Here is a 23,950-nt window from a genome sequence, read left to right as displayed (position 1 = left end):
ACATAACAAAAAAGAAAATGATTTAGGAGAACTAACCTAAAATCAATGCTTGAGCGGCAAGGTGGAGGCTATAAATCTGACAGAAACATGAATCAGCCAGCAGTAAAGTGGTTTTAAGTAAACATGAGAGCCTGAAGGCAAAAAGCCCAGAGCGTTCACTGCTATGAGAAAACATGTCTGAACTTGTAACACTGCTGGATTTATAGGGTGGAGGGTTGCTTCTGAGATGGACCCTAGTTCCCTGGATTCCTTTAAGGGGTACAGTCTAGGCAGTGAAGCCGTTAGGAACCCAACATGAGTTTGGTGTCAGAAACGGCCCCTTTCTTTTCTTTTTTAACAAGACTAGAGCCTGCATCGGTCTGGATTCTAGCAACCCCTGCAGACAGGAGTCTAACCTCTGAAACAATCTTAAATAATCTTTTGCTTCATTTTTAAAGTAGAAATAACCTGTAATTAATATTATTATAAATACTAAGTGCTTAACAATAATGCAGCAATAATAACAGCATTATAAGACCCACAGATCAGGACACTCAGAGTAGAGCCATCGTTATCACACAGATAGATAGAAGCCTTCTAAATGCTAACAGGTCTTTATAATTTTATTTTCAGACTTAGTTTACACAGTGACAAACATGTTAAGCAGGTTAAGCCATCAATCCAAAGTAAAATCTTAAATCACCTTTAAGCAAAACACATTCGTTAGTTTTTAATATCACTGCTATCCTTTGCAGTGGTCATTATATTTTCACAAATTCCCTTTCGTTAAGTGCTCTTGCCTTCACTTTGGGACACCTAACAGGTGCCACTGCCAATTACTGAGCAGTTAATGGTTGCTGCTTTGGATATAAATGCTTAAATAATAACAACAACAACAACAATAATAATAAACTTGTATTTATTGCCACCTTAACCGAGTTGTAATTATTACTTAAATAACAATATTACTCATATTAAAAAGGACAAACATTTTCAAAGTTATTTTCTTTCTACTAATGCGTAACTCAGTCTTGCATGAGAAAACGCCTGTTTCTTTCACCTCCAGGTAAAGCTTTCACTCCTGGAGAGAGTAACAATAGCAGAAGTAATTTCACTAGCCTGTTTGTTTTCGCTGCAACCTGATGCAACTTCAAGCAACTCTGGAAATGCTGGATGATAGCAAAGCGTTTCCCTTCACTGTGTTTTCTTAAGTGAGCCAGCAAGAGTGGGGAGCTATCCTCCTGGGGGCTAACTAAACTTCTCATCTTTCCCAGCATCCACTCTAAAAGAAGGAGGTTGTCTAGTATACAACATTTGTGTTGCATTTGTTTTCTTTGGCTCACAATAATAGCACATGTAATTATCTTTAAGACAAGAAGTACCTAGCGCAAGCCTCCCTCCCCCCTCACTGTTCCTTGTCTTTTGGCAAAAGGCCAAGTACACTTCATCTGAGGAATTCCCTGCCACACGAAATTCACTCTTACAAAGAATCCAGCTCATTTAGCTTACAGATAATGACTTGTTCACACTGAAACCAAGGAAAGAGGGAACAAAGCATTTATTTGTACATATATTCTTTAGCATTGCTGATGAGATACATTACTGTTCAAGGAAATGTCTGTCCTGTTATCTGTTACAATAGATGGAGAAGAGCGATTGGGTTAGAGTTAAGATACCCTAGTGATGTTTTGTACTTTCCACTGCAAGTTTTGTTTTTTCAGAAAAATGTGGTTTTGAATGATGCATAACATTTTGCTATAAATACATGTTCTATGTACAAGATGAAGAAATATTCAGGTTAGTGATTAAATACACACTAAGTTGCCTATGGAATACTGGGTCCTGTTCTCAACCTTATATATGTAAAATCAGCCTTAAAATAATCCTTAAAACAGTTAACATAATAACACATTTAAAATGAGGTGACATGTGTAAAAGCCAAAACAGCTTAAGTAAGGTGGGGGGGGGGGGGGGGGTCAAGTCAGTGTGCAAGGCCAGTAAGGCCTCCATATCCTGCTACCTCCTCTGCTGGATCTCCTCGTATTCCAGTCGTTTCTGCACTCTCAGCGATTCCCGCTCCTCCGAGGTGGATTCATAGCTGTAGTAACGAAGCAGGAACGGCCACACCTCCCCGCGGATTGAGGGCTCGATGCCGCCAAAGAAAATGGCCTGGAACAGAGGAGACAGAATGGGAAAAAGAATCACTGCAAAACAGTTTAAAACTCGAGTTCTAGATAAAATGACAAAGCGGCGCACATTCACCCTCCACATTAGCTTAAACTGGAAACAACATTTGTTTTTTTAGACAACGCTCTTCTGGTTTTTAATTATGCATTTTTATTAAATTCACTTGCATACATTTTAAACCCTTGGTATATATATTTTTTGCAAATTAGATAATCAGTTTCTTCTCACAAACATGGGTCGATGAGAACCACAGAGGCTCAAATAAATAAAATGAACAAAAATTAAGAATACTCATACAATGACTTTTTTTTTTTTTTTTAACTCTTGGCAACAGCAGGGGGCATTCAATTGGGATTCTCTGATGACAAATCAAAATGACACCACCTGCCAAGGCAGAAGAAATTACCACAATTGTCTGATGCAACGAAACATATGACAGACTAGAAAGTGCTTCAAGAACCTGTCTCCGTGCATCGAGGGCACGAGTCTCGAAACCACTGCCAAAATTACCACCATGCAAAATATATTCCTAACTTTCACCCAGGAATTCAAGGCCCTCAAGATGGACCTGACAGTTCTCCGCTCCTCTATAAACCACAATAAGAAAGCGATTACATCTTGTGAAGCTGAAGCTAGAACTGACCATTTGTAATCTAAAGATGGCGGACCTCAAGGATAGAGTCCGACAGAACAACCTATCGCTGTTATGATGTTTAGATAGCATTTTTGAATCTGTCATGATGTGAATGAGGTAGATTTTGCTTCTCTGAGAACCATGCTATTGTATTAACGATTTATATTATGAGGTTTATATTGCAATTAGTGATGGGGGGGCAGGGGCGATTAAAGCTATGTTTGCCTTGTTTTTCAGTGCCACGAGTACTTGTTGTATGGGTTGGGGGGATACTGGAAAAGAAACCCCCTTTGGGGGGGATGTTGCTGTGTTGGGGGAGGGGGAGGGGGGGGGGGGGGGGGGGGGGGGGATTTGGGCTGTTGATGGTGGCTCTATTGTGGGAGAGGGATGGGAGATAGTGTTGGTCTTAATCCGATTGAGATAGGATGTTATGACCTGTCCTTTTATGGCTATACCTTTTTATAACTACTTTTTCAATTTCCTTGCTTGTCTCTTTCTGAACTTCGATTTTTCTTCTGACACCCACGATTGATTTAAACGTGTTGTCCTGGAATGTACGTGTGCTTTGCTTCTCCAAACAAAAGCGCAAGTTGTCTGGATCGCTTACGTAGAAAAAAGATAGGACATAGCTATGCTACAAGAATCCCATCTGAAACGTCAGGACGTTCCTAGATTCGTAAAAAATATCAAATATTTTTTGTGTGGCTGCTTCCTCTTCTACTGACAACAAATCACTGATCTTACTACGTCCTAATCTTATGATTACTTTTTTGCATACTGAAGGAGACTGGGATGGGGGATGGAGAAAAAAAAGTTGCCTTTGTTTCAGTATATGCACCAATGATATTTGAACCTCATTTTAACTCATTAACCACATTATAACTAGAATTAAATTACTTTAGTTTGTTTATTGGAGCGGATATGAATGCAGTGACGAATCCGATTTTTGATAGATCAACTAAACAGCAGGGATGTAGTAGAGAAAATAGAGACAATACCATAGTATTTACATCTCATCTCACTAAATCGCGTTTGAGTAAAATTAAAGAGCCAGAAACCAAAATGGCTCTTCTGGAACATACTTTACAGAGTTCTTTTTCAGAAACCAAGGCACTCGAATTGGATGTAACGAGGAGGACCTTAATCTTTTACTTACACTATGTGCCGATTTCCTTATGCACAGGGCTCGACAGAACTATTATTTTAATGGCAGTAGAGCAAGTCACCTCTTCAAACTTCGCAACAACGAACGCTTTTCAGATATATCGTCTATGAAGATTGCGCAAGGAGATATAGTATCTGACCCACTCCTAATAAATACTGAATTTTGGTGCTTTTATTCCAAATTATACAGTTCTGATATTCCATATGGTAGGCACAAATGCGAGCGGTTTTTCCAGAACCTTAAACTACCATGCCTTTCCAGTGATGAATCAGCTGCCTCTGGGTGCGCCACTCTCTCTTGATGAGATGAGGGATGCTTTAAAGGAAACAAGTAAAAATAAATCTCCTGGCTTTTATGGCATACCTCTTGAGTTTTTCTCACTTTCTGGAATCAACTGGGACCCCTGCTATTGGGGATGGTGCAGGCAGCTATAGAGAGGGGCTCTTTCCGCAGAGATGGTGACACTGCTATTATATCATTCTTGCTGAAAAAAGAAAAGGACCTTTCTTTCTGTGCTATCGTTGATAAATGCAGACGTCAAGTTGTATGCCAAAGTACTCTCTTGTAGGCTTGAATCCCATTTGCTTAAAATTAGTCCACCGTGATCAAACTGGTTTTATTAAGACCCGGTTGGTGACAGATAATGTTTGTCGTCTCCTGCATATTACACATTCAGCCATGGATATTGATGCCCCGTGTGCGGTCCTCTCGTTAGATGCTGAGAAGGCTTTTGACCATCTCAAATGGGATTATCTCTGGTCAGTATTAGATCACACGGGACTGGGGTCAGAGTTTATCATAATGACAAAAATGGTATATGCAAATCCATCAGCGACGGTTCTTACTGGCACCAAATGCTCTTTTCAGTTTGATATTTCTAGAGGTACTCGTCAGGGCTGCCCTCTCTCTCTGTTGCTGCTTGCTCTCTCACTGCAGCCCCTGGCACAAGCAGTCCATCAATCTGTTACTTTTACCCCCATTGATGTCAAGAATATGCAACACTCCATCTCACTGTATGCTGATGATGTACTAAAGCTCATTTCAAGCTCACATTTCCATAATAAAAATGAATATTCTTCCATGTATACATTTCTGCAGTTCGATGCTTCCACTCCCTCCCCCGGTGGGTTATTGGGACAAATTGCATTCAGTGATCTCCAAGTTTCTGTGGACAGGGAAGCGGCCATGCATTAAATTTCACACATTACATTGTGAAAAATCCTCAGGACTGTTTTTGCCAAATTTCTAATTTTACTTCTGGTCTTTTGTGTTGCGACCAATTACAGTCTGGTTTGATGCTAATACTCTTGTATCGTACTCTTGTATCGTGGCGACAATTAGAAGAAAAAAAGTAGCATTTCCTATTAGACTACAAGACTTGGTTTATTCTGGCATTCCCCTTAAACAACGCAAATTACATTTTGGACCCATAATTTCTTATTTGATCACGGTGTGGCGTTTGGTAGAAAAGCACACTAAATCACAAACAAAGCGGTCTCCTCATTCGCCTATGTTTCATAACGCTGTGCGCTTATCAGGTGGCCGACCTTTTTCTTTCCCTCGCTGGAGTGAAAAAAAGGGTTCATACTCCAGCAGACATTACTAAGATAACTACCCAGGTACATTCCAGGACTTGCAGTTTCGTTATAATCTTCCAGGTACCTCTTTCTTTTTGTACTCACATCTTCATTATGGAATGCGTGCCTATCGTGTTCCCTGGGAGACAGAGCTTTCATCTTATACTTTAGATGATATGCTGAAGACAGGGGGTAAAAGAAATGGGCTGGTGTCTACACTTTACACTCACTTAACAGCCTTGTATCAACCATTGGTGATTAATACTATCTGGAATAGCGACATACCTTCTGCAAATGAAGACATTTGCTGGCATACTGCCTGGGATAATTATACTGTGCTTCTAAAAACCCTAATCACCAGATGATCTATTTTAATTTTATTCATAGAATATACCTAACTCCTCCGAGACGATTCCAAATTAAACTTTCTGATACTCCAGTTGTGTGATCTTTGTCCCCAGGGAGCTAGGAGCACCTTTTTTCACATGATCTGGGAATGTCTTGATGTGGCTATATTTTCTCAATCCACGATGCTCAGGAAAGTCATTCCTTGCTCTCCTTTGGTCATGCAGCTAAATGATGACTCCTCACTTGATCTGTCACTACAACAAAAGCGGATTTGGCTGGCTGGTCTTACTACTGTAAAAAAAAAATGCTAGCACCGAGTTGGCAGCCTCCGCACTCCCTTCCCTGGCGCCAGTGGTCCCTTACATTCCTTGACATCATGTATATGGAGCTTTCTATTGCTCGGTCCATGGGGCCAGGGAGGGGACTGTACAGGCCTGGGGGGCAACAGCAGATGCCATTAAATTGCTGATCAATTAGCCCTTGGTTGTTAATATCTGATACAGGCTCTCAGGGTCCTATGTGGGGTTGGGGTTGGGGGGTTGCCACCAGGGGAAAGGGGGAGGGGGAATGGGAATGTTTTTTGTGTTACATTTTGATGATTATGTAAATCTAATTTCTCAAATAAATTGGATCACAAAAAAAAAAGTAGGGATTTTTCAAATCTGACCCTGTGCCGAATGCAAGATCCTCCAGCGAAATAGATTCTAGGTTCCAGCAGCAAAAGAAAACATGGCGATTTAAACGATAGCCACTGGTAAGCATGCGCACCTTACGCAGTTTGTACTCCTCCTCCACCTGCCCAGTCTCGTTCAGGTGCTTGAGCCAGGTGGAGACGTCCAGCCGCTTGTACATGTTCTCCTCTGGGTGTGTTTCTGTGGAAGGCAGGTTGGGGCGCTGGATAGAAAACTGCATGCATGACTTCTCATATGCCACCTGCAAGCGAAGGAAACAGGCCTGAAGGAGAGCTGGAAATACCTGCTCCTCCTCCAATCCAGCCTCTCTGGAGGTCTAGGGTTAAACTGACCTGAACATATAAGCTTAACCTAGCTATATAGTGGTAATTTAAAAGACAAGTAAAGTACAATAAAATGGTGCGAAGTCTTTAATAATACACTGCATTTCTTTCAGTAACATATCAAACTTCAGGGAGTAGTTTTTGTTGTATTCATTTGAAGATCTGCCACTGTTAGGATCAATAGACCCCAAGGTCTCTTAGGGCACTCTCAAAGTTTATTCACATTTCAAATGTGAAACACAGCACCATGTCAAAATACCTGAGTATAGTTAAATGTACTGACCTCATGGTCATTTTACAGAATAAAGTTAAAATCATTGAGGAACAGAAGTCACATGCAGCGTGAAATTGGGATGCAGTCAATTTCATGCCCTGAGACAACATAAAACTCTATTCAGAGCATCCCCAAAATGGCACCAGAAATAACATTTCTGCAAACCACAGGATATCAGCAGCAGCCCTGCACTTCAGTTCTACATCATTGTGTTTCTGTCTTTTAGAACTGTTATGCTTAAAAAAATAGAAAACAATCTTATTAAATGACGTTTGACACTTTTAAAACAAGTATTAGAGACATGAAATGAGTCTGTAACTCATTCTCCAGTCAAGTTCCATTAAAACATCTCCATTTTATCCTGCTTGCAAAATGTAAAGTAACTCAAGAAACGACTGATACAATATTACCTTCTATGGTATTTTTTTTTTTTTAATAGCAGCAAACAGAAAGAAAGGCATTTTATTAAAATTCATTTTATAAGGAAATTATTATGAGAGCCCGTATATAATTTCCTGGAAGTCAGATTTTATTACAAACTAGATGTGAATGGAATATTAAAACGCACTTATTAAAAAACAGACAGGGAATACAGTCATTGTGTATTAATATTGCTATGGGAAGAATTCAAGTCTTCTTAAGGTTTGCTTTAAAAATGTACATTAATTTGACTAATCCCCCAATAAACAGATATAAAAACACAAAATCATGTTTTAGCAGAAGCCCTGACACATCAGTGATTTTAACTTATGTATTCTTTTTCTTATTTAGATTCACTCTGCATCATTCTGTACTGCAGTTATCACATCCTGGCAACATGTTTAACCTGCAAGCACATCTTGTACACCAGAGTGTAGCTTTAGCCACAAGCAAAGTACAGAAATAACACATATGTTCTGGACAGATGTTCTTACCAACCTGAAATGCACAGAATTTGTTTTGTACAGTAGATTAATAATAAAACTGGTCCTTGAAAACATGAATTATCAAGGAGCTTCTACGTGCACCTCATTACTTTCTTGTTCTAGGTTTTGCAACATTAAATAATATACATTGTGCACTGTTGTACGTGCTTTGTGAATGTGTCCCAGCATCCCATTACAGCTCATAAAAGGCTTTGATTATTGACTAATTAATAAAAGACTACTGCTGTTAGCAGATAAGCCCCCAGAAAGGTCATTCCTCCACCTACCTGATCTTTCAGCTGGGTTTCTCTGCAGCACTTCCACTGCTGAAACACTTCAGCGAGTTTATCAAGGCCCCCATGGTGAAAGTGAAAGATTTTGTACTGGCTCTCTCGGCTGGCAACGACCAACTGCCCACTCGTACAGGCCTCGTCACTGGAGTACAAGCACAGGCAGGGCCTGTTAGCACACTTCAAGCTAATAGATGCATTTAGTAAATCAAGCAGTACCTTAAATGCAGCCCTACAGAGTCAACACCAGAACCAAGAACTCTATTTAAAGAACTTTCTTTTTCTAAAATACAGCAATTTTAACCACCTAAAACTACCAATGCATTTCTCAGAACCACAATTAACAACAGATTCATATTTCTTTAAGAAAATGTTCCTTTTTAGGGTCCAGTGTTTTAATGTTCTATCCTGGGTTCTTAACACCTGATTCTTAGGAGATGTTGCTGGCAAAGGCTGCTGGGAGATAGTGTTTCCAAGATAGAGTTGCTGGGAGACAGTGACTGGGTCTGCTGCGCATCATGTTAAGACACGCCTGAGCCTTTCTGATTAACACTAATCTTCATTCATCAGCAGTAAACCTGTCAAACTCAACAATCACAAGCAGCTGTGCAACTATTTCATCAATCTGTAACCCACCACAGCCACAGCTGATTTTTTCTAAGAGCGTTTTACATCACCAGGGAATTCACTTGGACTGTATCAATGTTTCTTAAAGGTGATCCCAGGGTATATCCTGTAAAACCTAACTGTGGTTTATCCAAGTGCGCAATAGGCTGTTCAATCCAATCCCTTCGTTTCTTAAAGTTTTGCAAAAAAAATCATATCAAATCAATGTATATGCCAAAGAGAACATTTATTTCAGGTAGTTGGGTCACAGATAGGAATCTCCTCCCAGTCTAAGGTTGATGGGCTCACCTGAAGAAAAGCCTCAGTGACCTCATCTGGCCCAGGTCTACACGAAAGACACCACACAGCTGCTCCAGTGCCAACACCTTCTGCTGCTCCTCCCACTTGCTGTTCTGTGATTGGCTGTTGTTCTCCAGGAAGGCAGCATTGTTGTCTAGACTGGAGGCGGAGCTTGCCGAGTGTGTCATGGGATCGTCACATGTCTCTCTGGAAGAGAACAACAAAGAGTAAGAAATAGAAACTGACTCAAGTCTGGTTCTGTATGTCCAAGGGGTCTATTTAACCCTTTCATGCATGAAATATTAAAAATATTTTGGACACAATAAATACATCAGAATGTTTTTTTTCCCCATTGCTTTATATGGAGGCTGAATGGTATCCTCATAAGAGGTCATCATGCATTTGAGTCTCCCATATGAGGATGCCATGCATGAAAGGATTACAATATTAAAACTGATGGAATTTTCCCTATCGCGTGATTTACAAACCCACTTAATTGCATTACTGCATGCAAAAATCAAGTATATTTTTTTTATGTTCAAGTGTAAAAAGACACTGGTTCTGTCTGTACAGTCCCTTAGTGGGTTGAAACCCACAGTGGCCCATCCCTCACCAACAAGAATCCAACAGAAGCGACCCAAGATAGATTTAACAGGCCCTTCACAGACAGTGTGTTCAGACATGTGAATTGTGAATCCTTCAAGTTTGTTGTCAGTTTCCCCTCTGGAGAAGAAGACTGACAATGCAGGGCTCTGCTGCGAGTATTTCAGTCTCAGAGATGGAAGATCACAGCACACTGCAGAATGTCAGCCTGGTGTCATTCCCTATGGGAGAAAGTAGCAGGGATTCTACTACTCCCTCTGCACGTAGTCGTCTGAAACTGTTGCAAGCCTTGTGTTTAAAAGTACAAGATAGGTAAATTAGTGTGGAGATTGAACACTAGAGTCCTGGAGCCCTGCAATTGAGCGGGGTACAGAGCGTTTGTTGTGTTTATTTTGTTTGGTTTTTTTTACATTTCCTGTTAGGATTTTTTTTAGGAATTTTGTGTTAGTCACACTCCTAGCTATATTCATATACACAAACACACACACAGGGTGTATGTGTGTATATATATAGTATGCTACAGATTCATGAGAATATCATGTCGCTTTCTTTTATCATGTGTTTGAAACACAGTTTACCTCTCAGGTGGCATGATGCAAGAGTACCGGGGAGGATTCCCATTGGTACAGCGCACTCTTCCTAACAGACTGAGCCCTGTGAACTAAACGGCAATTTAGCGCTCCGCCGAGGCCTTGGGGCTCTGGGGCTGCTGATCCGAGATGTATTAATGACAAGCAAGCAAAACAAGCTAGGAACCCTCCAGAACAAAGGGGTCTAAGCTGTCCGATCTTAACAAAACAGCTATTTTATATGTTTAATATACAGCTGTTACAATCAAGATATTTTCCTTTAAATTAAAACAACTCGTCTCATTAGCCAAATTTAGCACACAGAAATACAGTATTCATTAAACATTAAAGTAATAATTGTAATTACTGTCCAGAAGGCACATGAACATATACATACAGTACTGTGCGAAAGTTTTAGGCAGGTGTGAAAAAATGCTGTAAAGTAAGAATGCTTTCAAAAATAGAAATGTGAATACATTATATTTATCAGTTAACTAAAGGCAAAGTGAGTGAACAGAAGAAAAATCTACATCAAATCCATATTTGGTGTGACCACCCTTTGCCTTCAAAACAACATCAATTCTTCTATGCACACTTGCACAAAGTCATGGATTTTGTAGGCATATAGTCAGGTGTATGATTAAACAATTATACCAAACAGGTGCTAATGATCATCAATTTAATATGTAGGTTGAAACACAACCATTAACTGAAACAGAAACAGCTGTGTAGGAGGAATAAAACTGGGTGAGGAACAGCCAAACGCAGCTAACAAGGTGAGGTTGCTAAAGACAGTTTACTGTCAAAAGTCATATACCATGGCAAGAATGAGCACAGCAACAAGACACAAGGTAGTTACACAGCATCAGCAAGGTCTCTCCCAGGCAGAAATTTCAAGGCAGACAGGGGTTTCCAGATATGCTGTCCAAGCTCTTTTGAAAAAGCACAAAGAAACGGGCAATGTTGAGGACCGTAGACGCAGTGGTCGGCCAAGGAAACTTACTGCAGCAGATGAAAGACACATCATGCTTACTTCCCTTCGCAATCGGAAGATGTCCAGCAATGCCATCAGCTCAGAATTGGCAGAAAACAGTGGGACCCTGGTACACCCATCTACTGTCTGGAAAATTCTGGTCAGAAGTGGCCTTCATGGAAGACTTGCGGCCAAAAAGCCATACCTCCAACATGGAAACAAAGCCAAGCAACTCAACTATGCATGAAAACACAGGAACTGGGGTGCAGAAAAATGGCAGCAGGTGCTCTGGACTGATGAGTCAAAATTTGAAATATTTGGCTGTAGCAAAGGCAGTTTGTTCGCCAAAGGGCCGGACAGCGGTATACGAATGTCTGCAGGCAACTGTGAAACATGGTGGAGGTTCCTTGCAAGTTTGAGGCTGCATTTCTGCAAATGGAGTTGGGGATTTGGTCAGAATTAATGGTCTCCTCAATGCTGAGAAGTACAGGCAGATCCTTATCCATCATGCAATACCATCAGGGAGGCATGTGATTGGCCCCAAATTTATTCTGCAGCATGACAATGACCCCAAACATACAGCAAAAGTCATTAAGAACTATCTTCAGCGTAGAAGAACCGTAGAAGTCCTGGAGTGATGGTATGGCCCCCACAGAGCCCTGATCTCAGCATCATCAAGTTTGTCTGGGATTACATGAAGAGAGAGAAGCAACTGAGGCTGCCTAAATCCACAGAAGAACTGTGGTTAGTTCTTCAAGATGTTTAGGCCAACTACCTGCCGAGTTCCTTCAAAAACTGTGTGCAAGTGTACCTAGAAGAATTAATGCTGTTTTGAAGGCAAAGGGTGGTCACACCAAATATTGATTTGATGTAGATTTTTCTTCTGTTCACTCACTTTGCATTTTGTTAATTGATAAATAAAAACTATTAACATGTCTATTTTTGAAAGCATTCTTACTTTACAGCATTCTCACACCTGCCTAAAACTTTTGCACAGTACTGTATAATTCCAGTGTACAAGGAAGACCAAAAACGTTTGCTACATGCACTTCTGAATATCTACAGAAGCCCTCTTTGTTGCTGATTACCAGGAGCAAATCAATTGATTGTTCTGTACCACTATAAAACACAGTACGAGCCATTAAAACATACAACACAGAGCCTTCAATTCTAGTACTACAGTGGAAATGGTGAAACTGGTATGCAGTAGGAGTTTTCATCCCTGTATTAGGTTTAGCTGCTATAGTAACAAACAGTAGTCATTTTGATGAATATCATGGGTTTCATCTCATTGTAGTCTAAACTGTATTGCTTTAGTGCTTGCACTGGAAGAGGGTTATTCAAAATTTGGCAAGCAGTTTTGATCAGTGAAAATCTGCAAAAGTTATTTCTACACAAATGCAAAATAAAAAATTAAATGTATAAATAAATAAAATCAGCGTTACTTTTTGCTAAATCATTATTTCCTAAATCATTCAACCTCGATTCTGTTTTCAGTTCCGATTTCCATGTCAAATTACCTTTTACACTCCTGTGATTGACGATTCTAGGAGCCTGCCAGTGGTCTGCTTCAGTGGAAAACCACTAAGCTAACTGACAAACAATTCAAATAAGAAAACGTTATCCTTCAACCTGTCTCCTTAGAACACAGGTCTGAGCTGTGATTGGTTTAGACAAGGCTAGGTGCATGTCTAGAGTAAACCACACAAGCTAAAAAACTAAACTTTAGCTATATGTGTGTCAATTGCTATGTGCCAGGTGCATACAATACAACCAAATCCACAGGGTGGGAGCCTGAGGAAGGAGGCATTAAATTACAAGACATTTAAGCCTTTGAAGATATCTGTGCTTGATACTGATAAAAAGAAGAGGAACTTTCCATTTCTCAGAAAATGTACAAAGACGAATTATCCTAACAGAATCTGACAATTCGTGTTTTATGCATTTAAATTCATGAAGCTCCGTTGCATATTCGTTAATTCAAATTCATCAAAAAACATATGTTAATCTCGTAGCAGCATTCTACTATAAAAAGGTTTTCTGTATATATTACGCTTATTTGTCCCAAGTACAATCATACATCTTTACTGCCACAAACCAGTAAATAATTCATTGTAAATAATTCTGGAAGACAAAGACTAAAGGAACCACCATTATTCTGGTAAATGATTTGATTCATAGTAATATATTATACACAGAGAGTGCAGTGAAAGCACAGTAATGCGATTTGAAAATGTGCTGTTGTTTTAATTCCCTCTAGTCAATAACGCATGGCCTTGGTCCTGACCTACAATAGCATATAACTGGCAAATTATTGGTAAATAATTGGCTCACCATCATCAGCCATATTGATCTCTGAAGTCGTGTCATAATTCAGCTGCCCCACAAGAGGGTATACTTTCCCCCAGTGTCTGTTTACACTGTAGTGTTTAATTACAGACTAGCATGAGACTGGGACTTTCTGGAGTATTAAAAAAAAAAAAAAAACTGTTCTGCTAGAAATGAGTGAGTATGAAACATTACCTAATTGAAGTAGTTTTTAATTCAAATAAACCGTGAAATACAGTCAGCACTCACATATCCGACCCTATAAAATTGACTTCACCGACAGTTCAGCGCATGTGCCGCATATCTGATTATATCCATCCCTATCTGAAAGGGCTGTGTTTTAAAATAAGTAGGCTTCCATTTGGACATACTGTATTTTAATTCAGAGCGATACTATTCTAAAAATATCACTTGCCAAAAGAGATGACACGTTAACTGTAACACAGTACAGACTTTTAAATCCTGTATGTATTGCAGTATGTTACACTCCCTGTCAACAACCCAATAGCAAAATGAAATTAAAATGTTACCAACATACAAAACTCTGGAAAACATAAAAGGCAAAGCAATTTAGAAAAAAAAAAAAAAAAAAAACAAAAAAAAAAAAAAAACACAACACACACATAACATTAGTTTCCAGAACTAAAACAGAATCCAAAGTCAGTATTCAAAATTGCAGAATATAGTGCTCGATAAGGCTCTAATGTCACAGTTCACTTGCAAATGAAAATCCACAAAAGCAACTAAGATCAGACTTAAACTGTTTAATGTTTCTGTTTTACATTACCATAGCCTGTCTCGTTCACTTTGCTTTTGCTGCATTTTCGTCAGGTGAAATTGGAGGAAGCACTGTGTAACTGCACAATAAAAACAGTGATTTGGAATGCAAGAAAAAAATAAAATACAAAAACGCAGGCTGTGACGGATTAGCAAATAAATGAAGAGATGGGCTTTGTATCAGAAAACTGCTGACAGAGTCCAAAATCTCGTGTGATGGGTAACTGCATTATATATATATATATATATATATATATATATATATATATGTATATACTTCTTATAACGAACCCCCAAAAAAAAAACGATCCAAGCAGCAAGAACCATTTCTTTCAATGGAAATTAGCCCTATTAGAACAATCACTTTTACAAAATCTACCCGGATAAAGTGATCTCGGTAGTGACGACACTTAACCTTCTCCAGTTTGAATGTGTTATTCTCTCAATAAAAACAAAGACCTTGGTAGGCTAATTATATTTATATATATATATATATAGACACACACACACACACACACAGACAGTGGCTTGCGAAAGTATTAAAGTATATATTAGTATTTATTGTGAAACAAACAAGAAATAAGACAAAAAAACAGAAAACTTGAGCGTGCATAAGTATTCACCCCCCCAAAGTCAATACTTTGTAGAGCCATCTTTTGCAGCAATTACAGCTGCAAGTCTCTTGGGGTATGTATCTATAAGCTTGGCACATCTAGCCACTGGGATTTTTGCCCATTTTTCAAGGCAAAACTGCTCCAGCTCCTTCAAGTTGGATGGGTTCCACTGGTGTACAGCAATCTTTAAGTCATACCACAGATTCTTAATTGGATTGAGGTCTGGGCTTTGACTAGGCCATTCCAAGACATTTAAATGTTTCCCCTTAAACCACTCGAGTGTTGCTTTAGCAGTATGCTTAGGGTCATTGTCCTGCTGGAAAGTGAACCTCCGTCCCAGTCTCAAATCTCTGGAAGACTGAAACAGGTTTCCCTCAAGAATTTCCCTGTATTTAGCACCATCCATCATTCCTTCAATTCTGACCAGTTTCCCAGTCCCTGCCGATGAAAAACATCCCCACAGCATGATGCTGCCACCACCAAGCTTCACTGTGGGGATGGTGTTCTCGGGGTGATGAGAGGTGTTGGGTTTGTGCCAGACATAACGTTTTCCTTGATGGCCAAAAAGCTCAATTTTAGTCTCATCTGACCAGAGTACCTTCTTCCATATGTTTGGGGAGTCTCCCACATGCCTTTTGGCGAACACCAAACATGTTTGCTTATTTTTTTCTTTAAGCAATGGCTTTTTTCTGGCCACTCTTCCGTAAAGCCCAGCTCTGTGGAGTGTATGGCTTAAAGTGGTCCTATGGACAGATACTCCAATCTCCGCTGTGGAGCTTTGCAGCTCCTTCAGGGTTATCTTTGGTCTCTTTGTTGCCTCTCTGATTAATGCCCTCCTTGCCTGGTCCGTGAGTTTTGGTGGGCGGCCCTCTCTTGCCAGGTTTGTTGTGGTGCCATATTCTTTCCATTTTTTAATAATGGCTTTAATGGCGCTCCATGGGATGTTCAAAGTTTTGGATATTTTTTTATAACCCAACCCTGATCTGTACTTCTCCACAACTTTGTCCCTGACCTGTTTGGAGAGCTCCTTGGTCTTCATGGTGCCGCTTGCTTGGTGGTGCCCCTTGCTTAGTGGTGTTGCAGACTCTGGGGCCTTTCAGAACAGGTGTATATATACTGAGATCATGTAACACTTAGATTGCACACATGTGGACTTTATTTAACTATTTATCTGACTTCTGAAGGTAATTGGTTGCACCAGATCTTATTTAGAGGCTTACTAGCAAAGGGGGTGAATGCATATGCACGCACCACTTTTCCGTTATTTATTTTTTAGAATTTTTTGAAACAAGTTATTTTTTTCATTTCACTTCACCAATTTGGACTATTTTGTGTATGTCCATTACATGAAATCCAAATAAAAATCAATTTTAATTCCAGGTTGTAAGGCAACAAAATAGGAAAAATGCCAAGGGGGGTCAATACTTTCACAAGCCATTGTATGTGTTAGATAGATAGATAGATAGATAGATAGATAGATAGATAGATAGATAGATAGATAGATAGATAGATAGATAGATAGATAGATAGATAGATAGATAGATAGATAGATAGATAGATAGATAGATAGATAGATAGATAGATAGATAGATAGATAGATAGATAGATAGATAGATAGATAGATAGATAGATAGATTTATATATGTGTGTGTGTGTGTGTGTGTGTGTGTGTGTGTGTGATATATTATATCATGGGAACCGAGTTGGTTCTTATACAAGGACAATAAAAACACGAATGACGTGTTTCTGAGTGTCGTCTATCCGAGTGCTGACTAACAGGAGTTAAAACTGAAATGTGCAGAACACAACATACTGAAACATGTGCAGTGGTGTTACACAATTGTTATTGGCAGTGTTCCTGGTGCATTTCTGTATGTTAATATAGCATGAAATACAAGATATGGGCATTGTTCTGAAGTACTTCGTGAGACTGGGGATGGTCTGCATGTTAATGGTGTCAAAGCTATGTAATATCTCAGGTGAGGTTTGAGGTTGTACCTCCCAGTTTGTAATGCACAGTGTTAAATACTGCATTGCTGTGTCTGCTTTAGATCACTATGTACTATACAGGCACAATATTTTCTATTTACTAAAATCACAGCACCCACAGTTCATGGGGGGCCCCCTACAGGCTGTCTAAACCCCAACTTTAGAAATTCAGATTTTAAAAGTGATTAGAAATAAGGATATGGAATAGGAGGAGGCATTGCAAATAATGAGCATAAGTAACAATAGGGAATATATATTATGGTACTGAAAAGCTAAATGGTATAAAGCATTTAAGCATGCAGGTGTACTCTGATGTGCTAGTGATGCTATGATGCATGCTCATAATACTAATAGGCACACTACTAAGGAATGTGCATGCCAATTCTCATCACATGTGGTGGAGCGGGTCTCAATGTATTTAACTATAAATGTAATTGGGCAGATGGGCCTGCACTATCTCCCTGTCGCCACTGTCTTGAAAGCAACGTTTATTATAGGGTTAGGAAGCTTCTCTTTTAAGCCATGTTTGAAGCTCGGGGACGCTCTCCTGTCCAGCTTTGGAAACACACAGGGGGAGATTTGCTTCCTGTGAATGTGAGTTTTAATAGAAAGAAGCCAGTCTCTAAGTCTTCAACCCTGACATCGAACAACATAGACACAGTAGCCACTGCTTAGAACGGGCGCGTTTGTGTTAACGCGATTCACCCACAGTAAGCGATGGGCGGTATAAACTCCCACACATTAACCTGACATTCACAATGTCCCCGAGTCACCAGTACAGTAATCAAAACAAAAGTGTGCATGTGGTTAAAAATCTTTATTAAGACACTCATTACACTAGTAAAAAATAGTTATAAAAAGTAAGTGCAAAAAAGAAAGGCAAGTTCAGAAATGTACAGTACAGTTAGTCTACAGTACTGCAAAATTGTTTCCAGCGAAGAATTCTGCGATACGCATCTGGATGATCTTTTTTTGCAGGTATGAATGGCAAACTTTCAGCGTTTTCTAAAAAATCCCAAATATTCGCATAGCTCGCCACAGTGTTACAAGCACAGCACGCATGCTTACATCATCGGTGTCTGTTTCAGGCAGAGCGTCCTGGTCGCTAAGGTAACATAGCTGAGAATTCTTCCTCTGACATCCCGTCTGGCGGTGTCAGTTTTAGTTTCGGTTGTATTTTCGTCAGTACTCTCCTTCTCAACAACAGAAACACCAGCTTGTTTGAAGCAACGCTGCATTGTTTACTGACTGACAGAGTTCCAAGCATGCTTTAGCAAGCGCACAGCATCTAGCACAGACATTTTATTTATACAGATTTTCGTGCTGATGCTCATTGCTTTTCTCTTTCCAGCCATGCTTGCAGTCAGTGCTGTTTTTTCAAACTGTAAACCCAACACTACGTACAGGGATTAAACAGCCAAGGTACAGTACAGGGGTAATCACTCAGTAACAAGTAACTACAGTAAAGTGCTGCCTTTTGTATTAAAATCTGTGTGAATGGCAAGGTAACAAGGTGGATACCAGTAAAAGAAGCTCCTAAAGGGATGCTGGTGGTGGTGGTAGCGGCACACAGAATGTGTAATGCAGGCATTTGTAAACTGTTTACTCACAGGACCAAATCAGCCCACTGACTATTTATTTTGTCACGATTGGGAGGCTCTACAAAGGCTGTGCCCAGGACAGAAACACCCTAAAACCAAAATCCTCTGAGGAATTGGTGTTCTTTCCTGGGTGAGTGCACCAATAATCCTGCTCAAATAAACTTACTGCTGGAATGTTTTGTTTTGAATTACCCAGTGTAATTGTACCCAATTACCCAGTGCGAGTGATGTTAGATAATACCAGGATGGTAAGAAGATGCCTGGGCTCAGCCTTAGCAGAGACTCCCAGTCATTGTGACAAAATAAAGTCACTGGGATGATTTGGTCATGTGAGTAAACAGTTTACAAACGCTCCAGGATTTAAACACATGCCTGCTTCACACATTCTGTGTGCCGTTACCACCACCACCACCACCAGTGGCTCAGGAGGCTTGGTGGTCCAGTGGTTAAAGAACTGGGCTTACCCAATTCTAGCTCAGCCACTGACTCACAGTGTGTTACCCTGAGCAAGTCAATCAAAGGCACAAGGTTAAATGTAACAACAACAAAAACCGAGACATAAAACCAAGGTCCTATTGTAAGTGGCTGTGCAGCAACAGTTGTGATGCATAGTTCGCCCGCTAGTCTCTGTAAGTCGCTTTCGATAAAAGCGTCTACTAAATGACCAATTATTAATAATAATAATAATAATAATAATAATAATAATAATAATAATAATAAATAATAATAATGCATAACAGTTTCACCCATTTCAGATTTTAATACAAACCTGCTTAGTCAGTGTTTAGATAACAAGCTCGGGCGTGTCTTATTAAACTCATAGTAAACCCAAGAATGGCTCACGTCGTTATGCAATGGGTGTCTTGTTTCCTGCCCTGCAATATTTCCTGCTTTTTGATTGCTTACTGTATTTCTCTTAATCTATAAACAGATTTTAAAATGCTGTTTTACTGGTGGTGTTCAGACTGATCACAAAAAGAAAAAGTGCAATTCAGACATATGTAACAACTGTAACTTGCCATACCCTAGGTTTCACAAAAGGGTTACATTGAGTCACAGTAGATTTGTTTTACTCTACCCTTTATAGTAACTCGAACACAGGATGCTGCTGAAACCTTAAAAGAAAAATACACCTGAACACTGCTATACACACTTAGTTAAATATTATTCCCAAATTGAGGCAAATAATGAATGTAAGTTGTCTTAAAATATTCCTGCTTTAAACTGGGTTTAATATATAGCTGCTAGTTTAAATGTGTAAAAGGCCTTTTTACTGTCTATTGTAAATCAATAGCAGACTGCTCTATTTCATTCTGCTTGCTGATGCGAGTGCCCTCTAGTGACAAACTGAGGGTAATTCCGGTCTATTAACCAAAGTATATTCTTTTCATCAACGGTGAATTGTTAAATGCAGCATTAAACCAAATAATTACAGATAGTCACATTTTAAAAATTTAAATATATACATATGATTTTTTTAAATTCCAAACACATGTTTCCTTTTTCACAAGAACTGTTACATGACTGATTCATTTCCAAGAAGCGGCAAAATTGGGTCATATGCGCATTTCACTTCACCCAGTAGCCAGGGATAGTTATACAAGTTCATGTTAATGTCTAATTATTTAACAGGGTGACTCAGTACATATTAGAATTCTGTGAGCCTGGTACTTGGATTTCTAAATTAAAATTCATGTTTAATGCAAGCCAATTATTTTTGAAAATACAGTTAGTATGCCAACTAAAATGCCCCGTCCCATGGGTTTCTCTCTTTTTCATACTAATGGCACATTGTACATTATGATATTTTAACCAGCTGTTTTTTTTTTCTCCCCATCCCCTGAAAAATAATGCATTCTCAACTTGGGTGACTTTTGTAATGCAATTTTTGGATTTTGTGATTGTTTATGGCTTAGAGAACCTTTCAAAACTGTGCTGTATTACCTCAAGAAACTCGGTTCCAGAGGTTTCATAGGAGACTGTTGTTTTTCTAAATACAAAACACACAAGGGTTTTCGAGAGCAAGCTGATTTTCCTGCTCTGCTCTTTTAATGCAGTATCGTTGTTGATGAATCATTAAGAAGCCAACACCCATTTATTAAACAAAGAAACTCCAGGTAGAGAGAACAGCAATTCATGTGACAATAATACTCACACACAGATGGAAACCTGCATGTCTGTATCAGAAACCCAAAGCAGTATGAACGTAAGAGAAGAGTAACCCTTGCCAACCAATAAATGCTACTTCTAGTGAATCAACCACCTTGTCTCCATACGCAGAAAGACAACTCCGACTGCTAAATAATAACTGAGACATAGAAATGAGAAAGTCCAAGCCTTTCTTATTCCAGGGCCCTTTGCTCAGACTATCCAAAACCAGCACAATAGGGCTATTACAGTTTGTTACACTGCTCAGTCATTGATATCAGACTAATTGGTTGGATTAATTAGTCAACAGGGGAAGCAGCTGGCTGGTTAATGACAGGGGTGGACCTGAAAGCAAAGCTTGCAACAGAATGATTGAGCCTAGTGCAGTATCAGATACCATGTTTTAAAATGAAATGTTTGCTGTAACATGTATTTCTTTCGAAAGTACACCTTTCAGGCATCAATAACAACTGGAAGCGCAACAGGCAAGACTAACAGAATTATTTTGTGAGCTACAATCACAAACTGGCTAAAAAATAATACTAATAATAATAATAATAATAATAATAATAATAATAATAATAATAATAGGGAATGACTATTTCAGTAAAAAAATAAAATCCAGTACACAAAACTTCCAGTCTCCTCAGGCCAACTCCTTGTCAGTGTTTACCCTTCCCAGTACAGCTCACCTGCTCTCGTTGTCCAGGAAAACGCTGCTGCTCTCTCCCAGGGCCTCGCTGATGGGGGACAGGCAGAAGGGGGAGGACAAGGTGTCCGAGTCGGAGCCCATGGTGCTGTCCCTGCTCACGTCGTCGGCAGAGAGGTCACACAAGCCCTCGTCCTCCCCAGCTTCGGGGGCTCCGTCCCCAGGCAGGTCCTCCTCCTCCTCGGAGGCGCCACTGATTGTCGACAGGATTCCTGAGTCGCTGTGTGTGGTGCGTGTTGAGGTGGTTTCCAGGAAGGGGGTATCGGCTAGGTGCACGGGGTCTGTCACTCTGGGAGACACGCTCAGGATCTGCTCCGCCTCGCCTATCCTCGCCGGTTCCCTCCTCTCGGCCTGTGCTCTGCCGTGCCCCTGCGTGTGTTTGCCCCTGCGGCGTGGAGCCTTGCGCACCGGGGAGCTCTCCGGAGTGATGTAGCGCAGCGCTTCCTCGTCCTGCCGCTGGATTCGAGAGTTGGGGACCCAGGCAAGGACCAGCGTAGTGCCCAGGAACTCGTCCCTCTCCATGTGGATGCACAGGTACCCTGCACACAGGCAAACAGGCTCAGGTATAACAGCTGCTTATTGAATTACTTTCATTTTAAAAGGATCCCAAAAGGATTCTTCTAAATTTCAAAACTGTTACCAGGGAAGCAAATTATGCATTCTCATTTAATATGTTATTTTGGGTAAGTTATTTTACTGGTGCAAAAGAATGCATTTAAACTAAAAATAAATTTACTATAAATTAAAACTTATTGCATCAACAGATGCATTTAAAATAAAATACATTTTATTTAAATGTCATGCTTTTCATTGGCAGATCACTATTTATTGAAACAAAAACATAATACCACTAACAACTGCTATCGGTAACTGCTAACAACAACAACAATTTGCTTTCTCATTATTTCAAGATTGAATAATTCACTAATTCAGTAAATCTGGCCAGGCTGACTTTCGGTTTTGCAGAATGTGTGTCCTGTAAGCACTCCTGTTCTCTGCTCAGTGCTGTAAGTCAGGTGGTACCTGGGTGGTGCTCAGCGGTCCCCTGCAGCAGCTCTGAGGGATGAACACACACGTTGTTCTTGGAGTAGATGATCTCCCCATCCAGGATAGAGCGGGAGCCACCAGATCCGGGATTAAAGGTCAGGAGGTCAGAGGCCTTTGATGAGGCACGTCGCAGGAGCCGACCCAGAGACATCTCCAGGAGCTTGCTTCCATTATCTGAGCGCTTCAGTGCGGAGCGCGGGGGAACAGCGGGGGGCTGGGGGGGCGGCAAGAGCACCAGGTTAACAGTGCAGGGTCTGGCGATCACTTCCAATTCTACAACAAATTAGAACTCCTGGGACACTACCTCATTCTATAGTTTAGCCTATAGCGCACTCTACAAGAACATCATCAATATTTGATGATTTTCTGCTAGTAAATTCAACCTCTACTACACAATCATAATTGAAGTACACAAACAAATGCATTAATCATTCATAGGTACTTGAGGCAAATTAATTGGGATATTTTGAAACACAAAGTCAGCTACTGGTTTCTGCTCCTGGGTTCTTAACGCTGCAACTAAGTAGTTTGGCCACTAATTTGGAATTGGACGTGTGACTGACTGGATTCCCAGTCAGACTAAACATCTTCATTGAAGTGCTTACTTTACTAAAACCCAGGAGTTCACAGTGCCCTCCCATCCTGTTGTTGCAACGGGAAACATTCCAATGATTGAAGTGGTTGAATCACGGATAAATAAATAAATACATGAAGCCTGGACTCTTAAACTTCACTCACTAGAAGAATATGCAGGATGTGGCCTTTCTAAAAAAAAAAAAAAAAAAAAAGAAAGAAAGCGTTTAATGCTGAAGTTGCTCAAGAAGCTATGTAAACCCTATAAACTGAGTTAGTAATGGTCTTCAGAGCTTGGAGTGTTACCGAATGCTGGAAAACATTGTGACAGTACATCCCAACAGGCAGAGCACAGTATGCTTCCTTACGTGAGCAAGCTTTTATTCATTTCTCATGCAGAAAAATTTGTATTTCAAATTTGACGCAGTAACGAAAAGCACTGTGTTTTGATTAAAAACTAATTAATATCCTATAAATAAGATCTGAAGAAAGCACGTGCTACACTGTATACTCTGCGAGGGTGGGCTTCAAATCTGCCTTGAGGAACCAGTCAAAAGATGCCAAACACCTGTGACTGACATGCAAGCAGACTAAACCAGTGCTTTCAGGAATTTTTTTTTCTGGAAGAAAAGGACGAAAAATGTTTGAGACTGACATTTTTTTTTTTATAACAAATGTGTAAGCTGGAAGAAGAACATGCCACTGGCTATTACTTTCCTTTAAGTTGTTACTTGTCACA

The 23,950-nt window shown here is 40.0% G+C and overlaps 1 protein-coding gene across 1 annotated transcript in view; it reads right to left on the bottom strand.

The window, feature by feature from the left end:
* The window catches only part of tbc1d16 (TBC1 domain family, member 16), a 56,815-nt gene that overhangs the window by 19,798 nt on the left and 13,067 nt on the right, over positions 1 to 23,950 (bottom strand). The window contains exons 2-7 of the mRNA XM_041221230.1: positions 22,615 to 22,852; positions 21,575 to 22,130; positions 9,290 to 9,487; positions 8,372 to 8,519; positions 6,659 to 6,823; positions 2,000 to 2,148 (exon numbers count right to left, since the gene is read on the bottom strand). Of these exons, the coding sequence (XP_041077164.1) occupies positions 2,000 to 2,148; positions 6,659 to 6,823; positions 8,372 to 8,519; positions 9,290 to 9,487; positions 21,575 to 22,130; positions 22,615 to 22,852 (1,454 nt within the window). The remainder of the gene's footprint in view (positions 1 to 1,999; positions 2,149 to 6,658; positions 6,824 to 8,371; positions 8,520 to 9,289; positions 9,488 to 21,574; positions 22,131 to 22,614; positions 22,853 to 23,950) is intronic.

This window comes from Polyodon spathula, chromosome 21 (genome assembly GCF_017654505.1).
Source record: "Polyodon spathula isolate WHYD16114869_AA chromosome 21, ASM1765450v1, whole genome shotgun sequence".
Classification (NCBI taxonomy): Eukaryota; Metazoa; Chordata; class Actinopteri; order Acipenseriformes; family Polyodontidae; genus Polyodon; species Polyodon spathula.
The sequence above is the reverse complement of the archived record's forward strand: the minus strand, read 5'-3'. Positions and strand labels throughout refer to the sequence as shown.